At 51.3% G+C, this 13,391-nt stretch overlaps 1 protein-coding gene across 1 annotated transcript in view; it reads left to right on the top strand.

The window, feature by feature from the left end:
• The window catches only part of LHPP (phospholysine phosphohistidine inorganic pyrophosphate phosphatase), a 135,796-nt gene that overhangs the window by 14,077 nt on the left and 108,328 nt on the right, over positions 1-13,391 (top strand). Inside the window, exons 2-3 of the mRNA XM_024751540.1 lie at positions 2,889-3,076; positions 6,417-6,570. Coding sequence (XP_024607308.1) covers positions 2,889-3,076; positions 6,417-6,570 — 342 coding nt within the window. The remainder of the gene's footprint in view (positions 1-2,888; positions 3,077-6,416; positions 6,571-13,391) is intronic.

Raw genomic sequence — 13,391 nt, 5'->3', positions numbered from 1 at the left:
GCCCCGGAGCCTCTGTTCTGTTGTCTCTGGAACGGGGACCGTGGCTCTTGCCTCCTCAGCTTGTTTTCTCAACATGTGCTTAGGGCCCCCTGTGCTCCAGGCACCGGGCCCTGGGGGGTGCATGTAGGGGACACAGGGTGTTTGTAGGGGGCTCTTCCCTTAGGGGGTGAGGATGAAATCAGATCATGGATACTGAGCCCCAAGGCAAGGTCCAGTGTAATGTTGTATTCATGCTTTACTATTTTAATAATAATAATGAATACTTCTGTGTTTTTTTTTTTTGCGGTACGCGGGCCTCTCACTGCTGTGGCCTCTCCCGTTGCGGAGCACAGGCTCCAGACGCGCAGGCTCAGCGGCCATAGCTCACGGGCCTAGCCGCTCCGCGGCATGTGGGATCTTCCTGGACCCGGGCACGAACCCGTGTCCCCTGCATCGGCAGGCGGACGCTCAACCACTGCGCCACCAGGGAAGCCCTACTTCTGTTATTTTTAGTAACTAAGAAAAATGAAGAGAGAGGACCTGGGACTTGTGCCAGAAAGTCAAAAGGGGGTGCGGTCAGGGGCACGAAGGGACAGACCCACAGGGAGGGGCCTTCCCCAAGCATTTCCTGCCACTTTCCAGGGACTGATTCAATCCTAAAACTAGTACTTTGATTTTAAAACATGTGTTTTGGATGAACTTATGTTGTATTTCAAAGGAGAACAGTGGCTGAAGTGTCCTGAAGTGAGTTCTGTTATTTACTCGTTTTTTTATGGGCATCGAAGTCGTGTTTGGAATAGCAGATGTGAGGCACTGTCACCTCACTGTCACACCGGTCGCTCACTGTTCTGAGAAGGTCACATCATAATCCATTAGGAATAAGTAGTCCCCCGGCACCCCCTGCCTTCTTCTCTCAACTGCTCCATTAACTTGGGTGCGATCGTACATCCCGGGTGCCAATCAGTGAAGATCTGCCCGTAATGTACAAGGTGATGCTATTAGTTACAATGTATTAACTGCCTAATTTAAAAATACAAAAGCTGTCTTTATGAAGGGCAATTAACCACTAAATGTAATTGATAATTCATAACCCCCTGATTAGGAAAGACAAATACTAAGAAAGAATTGATTACGACATTGTCAGCCTCTCTGCGTTCGCCTTGTCAGTAGATCTGCCAATTTTTTTCCAAATCGCACCTGTCCACTCCAGTGCTCAGAGGGTCTGAAAGCTCACTGTAGCGTGGGAATGCATGTCTTCACCACTGAATCCTGTCTGTTTCCGTCAGGGCACCCTTGGGGGAAGCAGTAGGCGTGGTCCTAAGGAAGGGTCCCCCTCACCAGCTGTCATCTGGACTTTCCATACCTCAGTCATTCAGCAAACACTTATCGGTGGCCTGCCGTGTGCCAAGCCCTGTGTGAAGCGCTGGGGGTGCTGAGGAGCGCCCAGCAGGCCCCATTCCTGACCGCATGGAGCACATGGGTCCAGGAGAGAGACGGTGAACAGATACAGAAATGAGACGACTGGAGATACTGATTAGTGTTAGAAAGAAAAACCTGGATAGAGACAGGGTAGGGGCAGCGTCCCACAGGATGGTTGGAGACGGGGACATACAGACCCTCCACCTTTTCCCTAGGGTTTCTCGGGCCTCTTGACTTGCAGCCTGGTGTCTTCCATGGCCCCCCACCGTGCTCTCTGCAGACGCCAAATATGAAGGCTCCCTCGCTGTGGCCCGGGGTTCATCCAGGGAGGGCTGTGCGCTCTGGGCCAGGCCAGAGGTGTGGCCAGCCCACCTCTTCTCACTCCCCCCGGCCCACTGGCCCCCTTGCTCGGCCCCCACGCCGGCCTCCTCTCCTGCCCGGCCACACCTGCAGTGCTGACGCTTACCAGGTCCCCCCTTCCTTCTGCCGGCCGCTCTGCCTTTGCCTCTTTGCTTCCCTTCGGGTCTCAGCTCCGGAGCTCTCTCCTCCCCAGGGAGGCCTCCCCGACCTTCCCACCCTCCCTGGCCACCCTGTCTCTTCACCTGTTTGGTCCTTCCCAGCACCTCTCTGTTCTCAATCCCCGATTCCCCCTTCCTTTGCGTGGTCTCCGCCCCACCTGCCGACTGAGGGCTCTGGGAGTCAGAGAGCCTGCCTGCGGACACCGTGGCGTTTCTGTGCACCCACCCCAGCCAGGCATTTAGTAGGTGCTCAGTAGCTGCCTGTAGACGGGTTGAATGTTATTTCATTGGCGTCTCTTCAGGCATCAGCTTTGTGGCTTTGCATTCGGTGAGCCTGCCCAGGTGCAACTGGGATACGGAGCCTCCTGTGAGCTCAGACGGGAAGGATGTCGGTGCCGCTGACACTCTGCACGCATCCCAGGCTCACCTCACGTTAACTCGCCCGTGTGCCTGGTGACTCTGTCTGGCAAACCTTTGTTCGGTGACAGTGATGAGGAGCTACACCTCAGCTTGGCCCCTTGACCTTTGTATTTGGGAAAGTGTGGGTACAGAGTCAGCTCAGTTGCTAAGTGGAAATGCTCGTTGTGATGGGAGGTCCAGAGGGGTGGCCAGGATGCTCGGAGGCGAGCCCTGCGAGGCTGAGCGGCATGGTATGGTGGAGGAGGTGTCGAGTGCGGGAGAGCTGGCATGTGCGTGGGCAGTGTGTCCCAGGGGAGGGTGGGGACGTGTCCCAGGCAGAAGGGGAGGTGTGGGCAGAGGCCAGGCGGGAACCTTGGGGAGCCTCAGCTGTGTCAAGCACAGTGAGGGTGAGAATGGTCTGCTCCAGCTCCAAAACCCCCGGGGTCAGTCGAGGCCCAGCTCAGGGGCCCGTGGCGACCTGGCCTGCGCCCTCGGAGAAGCGCCTGTCCAGCCCCCTCCGCAGCAGGCCATACTGCCTGCTGACAGCCCCTCCACCTGTCTCCCCACTTCCAGACTGAAGCGGTCCCAGCTGAAGGTGAGGTTCTGCACCAATGAGTCGCAGAAGTCCCGGGGGGACCTGGTGGGGATGCTTCGGCGTCTGGGCTTCGACATCTCAGAGGACGAGGTGACCGCCCCGGCCCCTGCCACCTGCCTGATCCTGAAGGAGCGAGGCCTGCGGCCACACCTGCTCATCCACGACGGTAGGCCTGCCGGGCCCTGGGACCTGGTTGGGGTGAAGGCGCCTCCTTTCCAGGTGGGGGCTGGGGAGGGGCTCCTTCTCGCCTGAGCCAGACCACTGGGCAGGACACAGAGGTAGCACGTGGCTCCTGTTGACACCTGTGGGCTCCCTGCTGGGGACCTGGCCCATCCATCCTGGCCTCATACCGGAGGGTGTTTGGAGGCAGGTTCCAGGTGGCTCCTCAGAGGAAAACCCTGAATTTGCTTTCTGTGATCTAGGATGAAGCACGGTGGCAAGGAATTGTCAACGGGGCAAGATTTTAGCCTCTGGGGTGTGTGTGTGTGTGTGTGTGTGAGAGAGAGAGAGAGAGAGAGAGAGAGAGAGAGAGAGAGAGAGAGAGAGAGAGAGAGAGAGAGAGAGAGAGAGAGAGAGAGAGAGAGAGAGAGAGAGAGAGAGAGAGAGAGAGAGAGAGAGAGAGACACACACACACACACACACACAGAGACAGAGAGAGACAGATGGGGGGGATGAAAAGCTAGACTGAGGTCCACAGGTTTCTGAACTATATTTGTGAAAACCAGCCCTGCTGTCTGGCAAACTGCACAGGTTTCCTTCCTGATATTGGTCTGAATGAAGGAAAAGAGCCCCTTGGACCCTCAGCGGGGAGTTTTGCTGGGACAGAGAGGAAGGAGCAGTATTACCTGGTGCCTTCTGAATATTTAAAAAGAAGAGGGACTTCCCTGGCAGTCCACTGGTTAAGACTCTGCACTCCCGATGCATGGAGTGCGGGTTCAATCCCTGGTCGGGGGACTACAATCCCACATGCTGCGCGGTGCGGCCAAAAAGATAAAAAGAAGAGACATAGCAACGCTTCAGAATTCAGGACACTTTTCTTTAGTTGCACTGAGCCTTCTTCCCTCCTTTGCACTTGGTGTTTTGATTTACCAACCTCTGGCAGAGACAAGAATGCTCTTCCGCCTCCGGACAGGGGTGGGCCTCCCAAGAGATGGAGGGAGCTCCCTGGAGGTCTGGGTGTCCAGTCCACGACTCTGGCGCCAGTCGAGGGCGACATGCCCAGCCTTTAGAAATCATGTTTCTCCAAATGCTTCCACTGTGATCTAGGATCCCTGCCAGTGTCTTTAGAACAGGTCCTTAAAGAAACAGAAAAACTTAAGAAAGAAAATTCTCCCCTCCCCAGGGTGAAGGGGAGAGGGAAACTCAGAGTTTGCCTTGAAGGCATCGTTCATCAGTGAGTCCAACAGGCAGATGTTAGAGCTTGAGAGGCTGAAGGGCAAGCCAGGTGCCCTTCCTCACCTGTAATCCTGCGTCTGTGTTTTCCATAGGTGTACCTGACTTTTCAGACTTTGAATCTTTTTCAAGTTTTATTGTCGATAAATCTTCCCCCCAACATTTTATTACGAGAATTTTCAAATGTACAGCAAAGCTGGAAGAATTTTACTTGGAATATCTGTGTGCCCTTAACCTTGATTTTTACCAGTGACATTTTGCTATATTTTCTTCATTATATATCTACCCATCCCTCCAGCCATCTATCCATCTTTATCTTTTTGATGCATCTCAAAGTAACTTGCAGGCATTGGTACACTTCCCCTAAACACTTCACATCGTTAACTAGAGTTCAATCTGTTTAGTTTTTTCTTTTCATGTAAAATTTACATGCAACGAAATACAAAAATCTCAAGTGTACTTTTGCTGAGTTTTGAAAACTGCACACATCTGTGTAACTCAAACCCCTATCAAGACCTAGAACTCGCATGCCGCAACTAAGACCCAATGCAGCCCCCCGCAAAAAATATATATATTATATATATATATTAAAAAAAAAAGACCTAGAACATTACCATCACCCCAAAAGTTCCCTAAGGCCCTTCCCTATTAGTCCCCATCCCCAACCCCTATAGAGGCACCCACTGTTTGGATTTTTTTCCATTATAAGTCAGATTACTGTGTCTAGAATTTCATATAAATAGAATCACACAGCATCTAGTTTTTGGGGTTCCCAAGACCACCCTCAGGCTTGATGATTTGCTAGAAGGACTCACAGGACTCAGAAAAGCTGTCCTACTCACAGTTATGGTTTATTACAGCGAAAGAATACAGATTAAACTCAGCGAAGGGAAGAGATGCGTGGGCAGAGACCAGGAGAATCCAGGCGCGAACTTCCGGGGGCGTTGTGCTGGGATGCACTTCATTCTCCCGGCAGCGCGATGCGTGACAGTACGCCTGAGGTGTGGTCACCCAGAGAAGCTCACTGCAGCCTTGTGCCCAGGCTTTTTATTAAGGGTCAGTCAGGTAGGCATGCAGCGCCCGTGTGACTGACCTTGGCTACTCTGTCTCCAGGCCCCCAGGTGTCAAACGGATGCAGCATGGCCCAGGGCCCCAGACACACGAAAGCACTCTTTCCAGGCAGGATATTCCAAGGGCTCAGAGGTGATCTCCCGGGAGGTGGTGGTGGGCCTGATCTGAAGACAGCCTTTCTTTGGATGTGCAGGGTTTGAGCAGCCCAGGCCTACTGAGTTAACCGTTCCTTGTGTGCAGGGCTTCTTTCACCCAACATACTGTTTGGTTGCATGTGTCAGTAGGTCTTTTCCTCTTGATTGGGGAGTGGCATTCTATTGAGTGAACATCCCATGGTTTGTTTATCCGTTCCCCTGTTGATAGATACCTGAGTTTTGGGTTTTTTAAAATTTATTTATTTATTTATTTTATTTTTGGCTGCGCTGGGTCTTCGCTCCTGTGTGCGGGCTTTCTCTAGTTGCGGCAAGCAGGGACTACTCTTTGTTGCGGTGCGCGGGCTTCTCCTTGCCGTGGCTTCTCTTGTTGCACAGCACGGGCTCTAGGCGCATGGACTTAAGTAGTTCTGGAATGCAGGCTCAGTAGTTGTGGCTCGAGGGCTCTAGAGTGCAGGCTCGGTAGTTGTGGCTCACGGGCTTAGTTGCTCCGCGACATGTGGGATCTTCCCTGACCAGGGATCGAACCCGTGTCCCCTGCATTGGCAGGTGAATTCTTAACCACTGCATGACCAGGGAAGTCCCCTGCCTATGGTTTTGAACTAAGGGAACTTCTGGGGTAATGCTGGTGTTGGAGTGGGGGTGCCAGGGGCGGGCCCATCATCTTTCAGGATCCTAACACACACTCTGTGTGGAGCCAGAATTCCTTCATCTGTAAAATGGGAATAGCACCCCTTCCTTGCCCACCTCTCATGTCAGCTTGACGATCAGAAAGAGCATCTGAGAAAGGGCCGGGCAGATGAGGCAGACCCACGTGTTCCTGGAAGGAGATGCGAGGTGGACCATGTCAGCCAGGGCTTTATCCTTCTCTCTCTCTCTCTGTCTCACCAGGAGTCCGCTCGGAATTTGATCAGATCGACACGTCCAACCCAAACTGTGTCGTAATTGCAGATGCAGGAGAAGGCTTTTCTTATCAAAACATGAATAAAGCTTTCCAGGTGCTCATGGAGCTGGAGAATCCTGTGCTCTTCTCACTGGGAAAAGGGTAAGTCAGCTGCAGGGAGAGTCGTTTATGGCCACTTTGGGTCATGCTCTGTGCGTCTCTGACTTAACAGAATCAGCAGAGAAGATGGGAAAAGTGGGTGTGGGGTGGATGCAGGGTGACTCCTTCTTCCTTCCCTCCCCTTTTCTTGCTTTTTTTTCCCCTTCATTTCTATCTTTTGATAATTTTTGAGGAAATTCCCTGTCTTTAGGAGCTGGTTGGTCAAGCTTCCCTGCGGGTCCGAGGCTGGAAGAGGCCAGGGGCAGGGGAGGGTCACTGCAGAGGAGACCCCTGGAGATCTCAGGGGCCTGTGTTGACTGTCCTGACTTTAGGTGCATTTTCACAGGATACAGCACAAGACTTGGATGGATTGGGCCAAGGGGGCACCTAAGTAGTAGAAAATAGGCTCGAGGGCCTGTGGGATGCTCTTGTCCGGGCCCCATATCTCTGGCCGCACAGCACAGTCTGTGTAAAGTTGTGATTTTTGTGACCAGCGTTTTTGTCCGAGTCTTCAGCCTGAGCCTCACTGTCTCGTTTAAAAAACCATGTTGGTTATTTTTCTTACCATCTTTTACCACCAAGACAGCACATATTCACTGAAGAAAAATTAGAGAATACAGATGAGCAAAAAGAAGAAAACAAAAAGGATTTCCAGTCCCACCGCATGAGAAAACAACTGTCAACGTATTGATATACGTCCTTCCAAGTGGTTTCCTGTGCAGAGAGATCATTACACATGCGTGTATTTACATCGGTGTCAAACTTGACCTACTTCTGTCACCCATTTTTAGTTGTTCACCAAACATTTTGTGAACCACTTTGCATACAATAAGTAGATGTCTCTGTGGTGAGGTTATTCCTATCAATTGTTTTTACAGTTTTTTGGTTTTTTTTTTCTGTGGTACGCGGGCCTCTCACTGCTGTGGCCTCTCCCGTCGTGGAGCACAGGCTCCGGACGCGCAGTCTCAGCGGCCATGGCTCATGGGCCCAGCCGCTCCGCGGCACGTGGGATCCTCCCGGACTGGGGCACGAACCGGGGCGCGAACCCGTGTCCCCCGCATCGGCAGGCAGACTCTCAACCACTGCGCCACCAGGGAAGCCCCTACAGTTATTTTTTAAAAAATAACTCTCCTATAGTTATTGTAACCAACGCCTGCTGATGGACATTTGTGTTGTTTCTAGTTTTCTACCAAAGGAAGGCTGTGATCAGTATCTTTGATGTGTATTTTTGAGGTTCTTAATGTATGTTGCCAAGCTGCTTTCCAGAAAGCTGTGCAGATTTATTCTGCCCTCAATGGAAGCAACACTAGGATTTTAGAACCATGAGGATGCTGTGGAGCTCTATCCCAGCTTCTCGTGCGGGGCAGGAATTCTGTGGCCGTCTCTGGGGGAGCCTTTCTCAGTTTAGGTGCTTCTGGTGATTGGGAACTTCCTTTCTCTGCCTGCTGAGCAGGGCAGCTATTCCAGGTGACACCAGGGGGCTTTTTATCTGGCCGCCAGCCATTGCTAAGCACTTTATGTAGTTCCATGTTTAATTCTGACCACAACACTGTGAGCTGTAGGCAGTGTCATTGCCATTTTACAGATGGGCATATTGAGGCATAGGGAGGTGAAGTAAGCCATGGTCCCCCCGTCTGTAAGTGCCAGCATGGCCAGGAGTGCCCTCCAGAGCCTGTGCTCTGTCGCCTCTAGGCTACAGTCAAGAGCAGACATTTGGTCCGCACAGATCTTAAATTTTTTTGAGGATGTTTTAAAAATTGGGAGATTTTACGTAAAATAACCAGATTTCTGGATCCTTTTGAGAAATCAGAAGATCTGGCAGTCCTGGCCCCACATTCCCGAGGGCACCGCAGCTTGGCTGGAACCCCTGGTCCGTTAGTTCCGGTGCACCATGGACCTGACCATGTCCTCCTGCCCCTTCTCCGAGTGTCAGAGTTGGTTGCCGTTCATCTTGTACCAATTGTTGTTTTTCTCATAGGAGAGAAATATCTTTTCATGGCTATGTCTCTTTCAAAATAGGCAAATGAAAGATTTAAAGAAAGAGAAGAGAGGATATACTTCTTTTCGGAGCTACAAATACTCTAGTGTGTTTATGATGAAAATAAAATGTGTCCTGTATTAGTCAGTGCTCTCCAGAGAAACAAAACCAACAGGATGTGGAGATGTATATACAGACAGTCCGTGACTTAGCGATGGTTCGGATTATGATTTTTCGACTTCGTGACGGTGTGAAAGCTCCGCACGTTCAGTAAGAATCAGACTTCGAATTTTGAATTTTGATCTTCTCCCGTATGCAGTATGATGCTCTCGTGTGATGCTGGGCAGTAGCAGCAGGTGGCAGCTCCCAGGCAGCCACTCGACCACGAGGGCAAACAACGGATACACTTTACGACCATTCTGTACCCAGATCGCCATTCTGTTTTTCTCTTTCAGTACAGCATTCAATAAAATACATGAGATATTCAATGCTTTATTATAAAATAGACTTTGCATTAGATGATGCTGCCCAGCTGTAGGCTAATATAGTGTTCTGAGCACATTTAAGGTAGGCTGGGCTAAGCTATAGTATTTGGTAGCTTGGGCTTTCGGCAGGCAGACTGTCAACCACTGCGCCACCAGGGAAGCCCTAAATGCATTTTTGACTTACAATATTTTCAACTTATGATGGGTTTATCAGGACGTAACCCCATGGTAAGTTGAGGAAGATGTGTATATAAAGAGAAGTTGATTGTGGAGTCTAGGTATGTCCAGAATTTGCAGCATAGGCCGGCAGGCTGGAGATGCAGGAGAGAGTTGCAGTCTGAATGCCAGGCTGTCTGCTGGCAGGTTCCTTCTTGCTCAGAGAGCTCAGACTTCGTTCTGGTTGTGCCTTCAACTGACTGAACGAAGCCCGCCACGCTCTGGAGGGCAGTCTGCTTTGCTCGGGTCCACTGATTTAAATGTTAATCTCACCCAAGAGACATCTTCACAGAAGCATCCAGAATACTGTTAGACCAAATATCTGGGGAGCTTGGCCCAGCCAAGTTGACATAAAATGAACTGTCACAGTCCCTTCCAAACCTTACCTTCTTCAGTTTAGGTCATTGCAAACCACAGAACCTGGCCTGCTTAATTCTTTTACACTCCTGGCTTGGTCCTGTAGGCATCTCTGAAGTTACCAACCCCTCACTAGAGAACAACACAATTAAGGAGCTCTGTTTTAGTGACTTCCCTGGTAGTCCAGTGGTTAAGACTCCACACTCCCAACACAGCAGGCACAGGTTCGGACTCTGGTTGGGGAGCTAAGATCCTGCCTGCCACACGGCGGGGCCAAAAAAAAAAAACAAAGAAACTCTGTTATAACTCATTTATGTTAAAATTTTTTTCTTTAAAATTGTCTCTAATTATTAAAAGTTACTATTCCAGATAAGGGGTAGTAGTCAAAATAGGTATGTTGTTGAAAACGAAAAAAAAATGCGATCAGTTTCTTTTAGCTTTAGTAATTCTGTAACAAATTCAACAGTAGGCAAGTGTCTGTTTTCCAAATAAGCAATTAGTGGGGTCTCTAGCTGCTGGGGATTCTGGCTTAGGCTATGGGTTGGGTACTCAAAAATCAGAGAAAGGGACCAACAGCTTCTGGGCCTAGATCATAGCTTCCTGGGACAGCCCAAGGAACCATGAAGAGCTGCTGTCACATCCACGTGGGGGTCATTGACGGTGAGGGGCTGTCCTCCACTGGAGTGGGGCTGTGCGGAGTCCCCAAGGAGGCAGGGTGGCGGGGGCACTGGGGCACAGTGTCCTCCTAGAAACGGTGTGATTTACATTTGGCATCTGTTTGGACCGAGAGTGGGAATTGCCTTTGTAATTTCTTCTGTCATGCTGCCCTCAGAAAATTAAGCTGTTTACGCGACAGCCTATGGAAGGTTAATGGCTCTTGTGGGAAAGGTCAAGTGGTCGTTTTGAAGGGAGTTTGTGCTGCATAATCGGAAGGGCAGAAGAAATAAAGCATAAAATCTATCTGACTGCTTCTCTCCGGCTTTTCCCTGTCTTTCCAGAATCCACAGTTTCTTCTTTGTGGCCAGAACACTTAGGTTCTCACCAGACCTGCTGTTGCTTTTATTATGCCAGTAACAAAAGATAAATATATCAGATCTCTTGTGTTTCGGGAATAACCTGGGCCTTTATAATAATAAAAAAAAAAGTTAACTTAGGTGCTAGTATTTACTGTATCTCTAAAAATGTTTTCAGCTAACAGATGGCCTTCAAGGTGCCTTTGAGCCTGAGCTGAGCTCTGGAGCCCATGCGCCACAGCTACTGAGCCTGCGCGCCTAGAGCCCGTGCTCCGCAACAAGAAAAGCTACCACAATGAGAAGTCCGCGCACTCAACGAAGAGTAGCCCCCGCTCGCCGCAACTCGAGAAAGCCCACACGCAACAACAAAGACCCAACGCAGCCAAAAAAAAAACCCCCACAAATACTAAGCTCTCCAATTTTGATTTATGGAAGTCAGTTTTTCCTTTAGGTTCTAAAAGTCAGTGTAGCAAAGACAGGGTTTTAATTGCGTATTTTCTGCTGCATGTTCAGTTCTTCCCACCAGAACTAAATTTAAATTTAAGAAAGCGCAGGTATCTGTCACTCTGGAAAAAAGATTTGGGGGAAGGCTGAGGCGGGCAGAAGGGGTGCCGCGTGGGTGTCCTCGGGAGGCCTTACCGAGGGAAGGGGCCCCCAGCTCCTGCCGCCTCCACGCCGCTCCGAGCTGAGGCTGCGCTGGCCCAGAGGACCCTGGAGCCCTCAGCTCCAAACAGAGCTGTGTCTATCGCGACAGAGTGGCCTGTTTTATAATTGTTTCCTTGGTGCCTGGCTAAGCCTCTCCTATGCCGGCCACATTCTTTTCCTCAGCTCCATCCTCCGTGCCTGGCTTGCTTCAACATGCCTGTCCTCGGGGAGGCCGTCCCAGTCCGGCCCCTCCCGCAGCGGGCATCTCATGGGGGGCCAGGGGACGAGGCGGTGGCTCCCTGAGAGCCTGACAGACCCCTGTGCGCCTAGAGCAGCGTCCGGCCCTTGGGGCCCTCAGCAGGGTGCCGAGTCCAGGAGGCTCCAGGCCTGGGCTCTTGCATTCCTCCCCCTTGACCTTCAGGTCTCAGCTTTGACGTGTCCTCTGGGCCACCTCCCCGCCTTCCTGTCCCCAGCCTGTCCAGCCCTCCTCAAGCAGAGTGCACAGAGCATGGGGTTCCACCTATTGTCACCCATGTCCTGCCCTTTTATATTTGTCTGTGGACTTGTCTGCTTCCCCCCCGAGACCGAGAGTCCCTGGGGAGCAGCCTGGGTCTGAGAGCGTCCCCTGCAAAGGGTGTGGGGCAGCTGCGTCCTAAATGTTTTGGGGGACTGAGTTAGCGGATGTCACTGCCCCCCGGCAAGCCCAGGCCTCAGCACCCGGCATTTCCCTCTGCCTCTTGGGCAAATTTTGCTTTACTTGGCCATTCCTTCAAACCCTGGACCTAGGAAACCCTGGACCCATGACCTGAGGAAAGCGTCATACCAAAGTAGTTGATCGTGGAAAAAGAAAAGGAAGCACTATTTTGAGGCTGTATAAATGCAAAATAGATGTCCAGATTCCAGATTTAAGATAAATGAGATTAGGGACCTCTAAGCCTGTGATTTAGGGTCACTCTTTAAAAATGGGAGCATTGGCAGGTCCTAGCTTGGTAAGCAGCGGTGGTTCTCTCTTGGCTACCAGGTACCTTCCTGCATGTGTGTGGTATCCCAGCCGAGCCACATCCTCGTGGCACGGCCCCAAGAGCACAGAGCCTCGGAACCTGGCTGAGAGGCCCAGGGTCACTTGGAGACCGAGTCCTGTCGTGATGGGAGATGCCCTCATGGCGTCAACAGTCGGGCTCCAGGCTCTAATCCACCCGACAGGAGTGAGTAGCAGGGGACCAGCCCTTGCCAAGGTCAAGGGTTTGGCTACAGCCCTGCAGCCCAGCCTGTGTCCAGACGGAAGCTTCCAAGGTGGACAGTGGAGGATTCAGGGTGGGAGAGCACTAGTCCCACCTGAGCACCGGGTGAACGCTGCGGACAGCAAGGCTCCTGCAGCCCTGGAGGCCTCAGGTGGGCCAGAGAGGGACAGGCAGAGTCCCTGGGAGCCGCAGAGCTGGAGGAAAGGCACAGCCCTGGGGCAGCTCCCGAGCTGTGCTACCATTTCCAGTAGTCACACAGCAGGCTTCAGCTCCCACAAACTGGAAAGACCTGTGTTCATCCTTTCTTCTCCAGCTCATATCTCTTTTTTAAAAAAATTATTTATTTATTATTCATTTATTTATTATTTTTGGCTGCGTTGGGTCTTCGTTGTTGTGTCCCAGCTTTCTCTAGTTGTGGCGAGCGGGGGCTACTTTTCGTTGCGGTGCGCGAGCTCCTCATTGCGATGGCTTTTCTCGTTGTGGAGCATGGGTTCTAGGTGTGTGGGCTTCAGTAGTTGTGGCACGTGGGCTTAGTTGCTCCGTGGCATGTGGGATCTTCCCGGACCAGGGATGGAACCCGTGTCCGCTGCGTTGGCAGGCGGATTCTTAACCACTGCGCCACCAGGGAAGTCCCCCCAGCTCATATCTTATTACCCATCTCAGTCTGGGTGAGCAGTTATTTATAACAATATTGTCTAACATTTTTGGAGCAGTCTCTGCGTGCCAGGCATCATGTTAGGGACTTCGCGTACATTATTTTGCTCAAGCCTCACAGCAGCCCATAAGGGTAGATACTGGAGTTTCTTTTTGCCCATTTTACAGATTAGGAAACCGAGGCCCAGAGGGCTTAAGCAACCCAAAGTCCCACAGTTAAAAAGAAGTGGAAAGA

This window comes from Neophocaena asiaeorientalis, unplaced genomic scaffold (genome assembly GCF_003031525.2).
Source record: "Neophocaena asiaeorientalis asiaeorientalis breed wild unplaced genomic scaffold, Neophocaena_asiaeorientalis_V1.1 scaffold108, whole genome shotgun sequence".
NCBI classification, from domain to species: Eukaryota; Metazoa; Chordata; class Mammalia; order Artiodactyla; family Phocoenidae; genus Neophocaena; species Neophocaena asiaeorientalis.
This window is presented reverse-complemented; position numbering and strand designations above follow the sequence as displayed.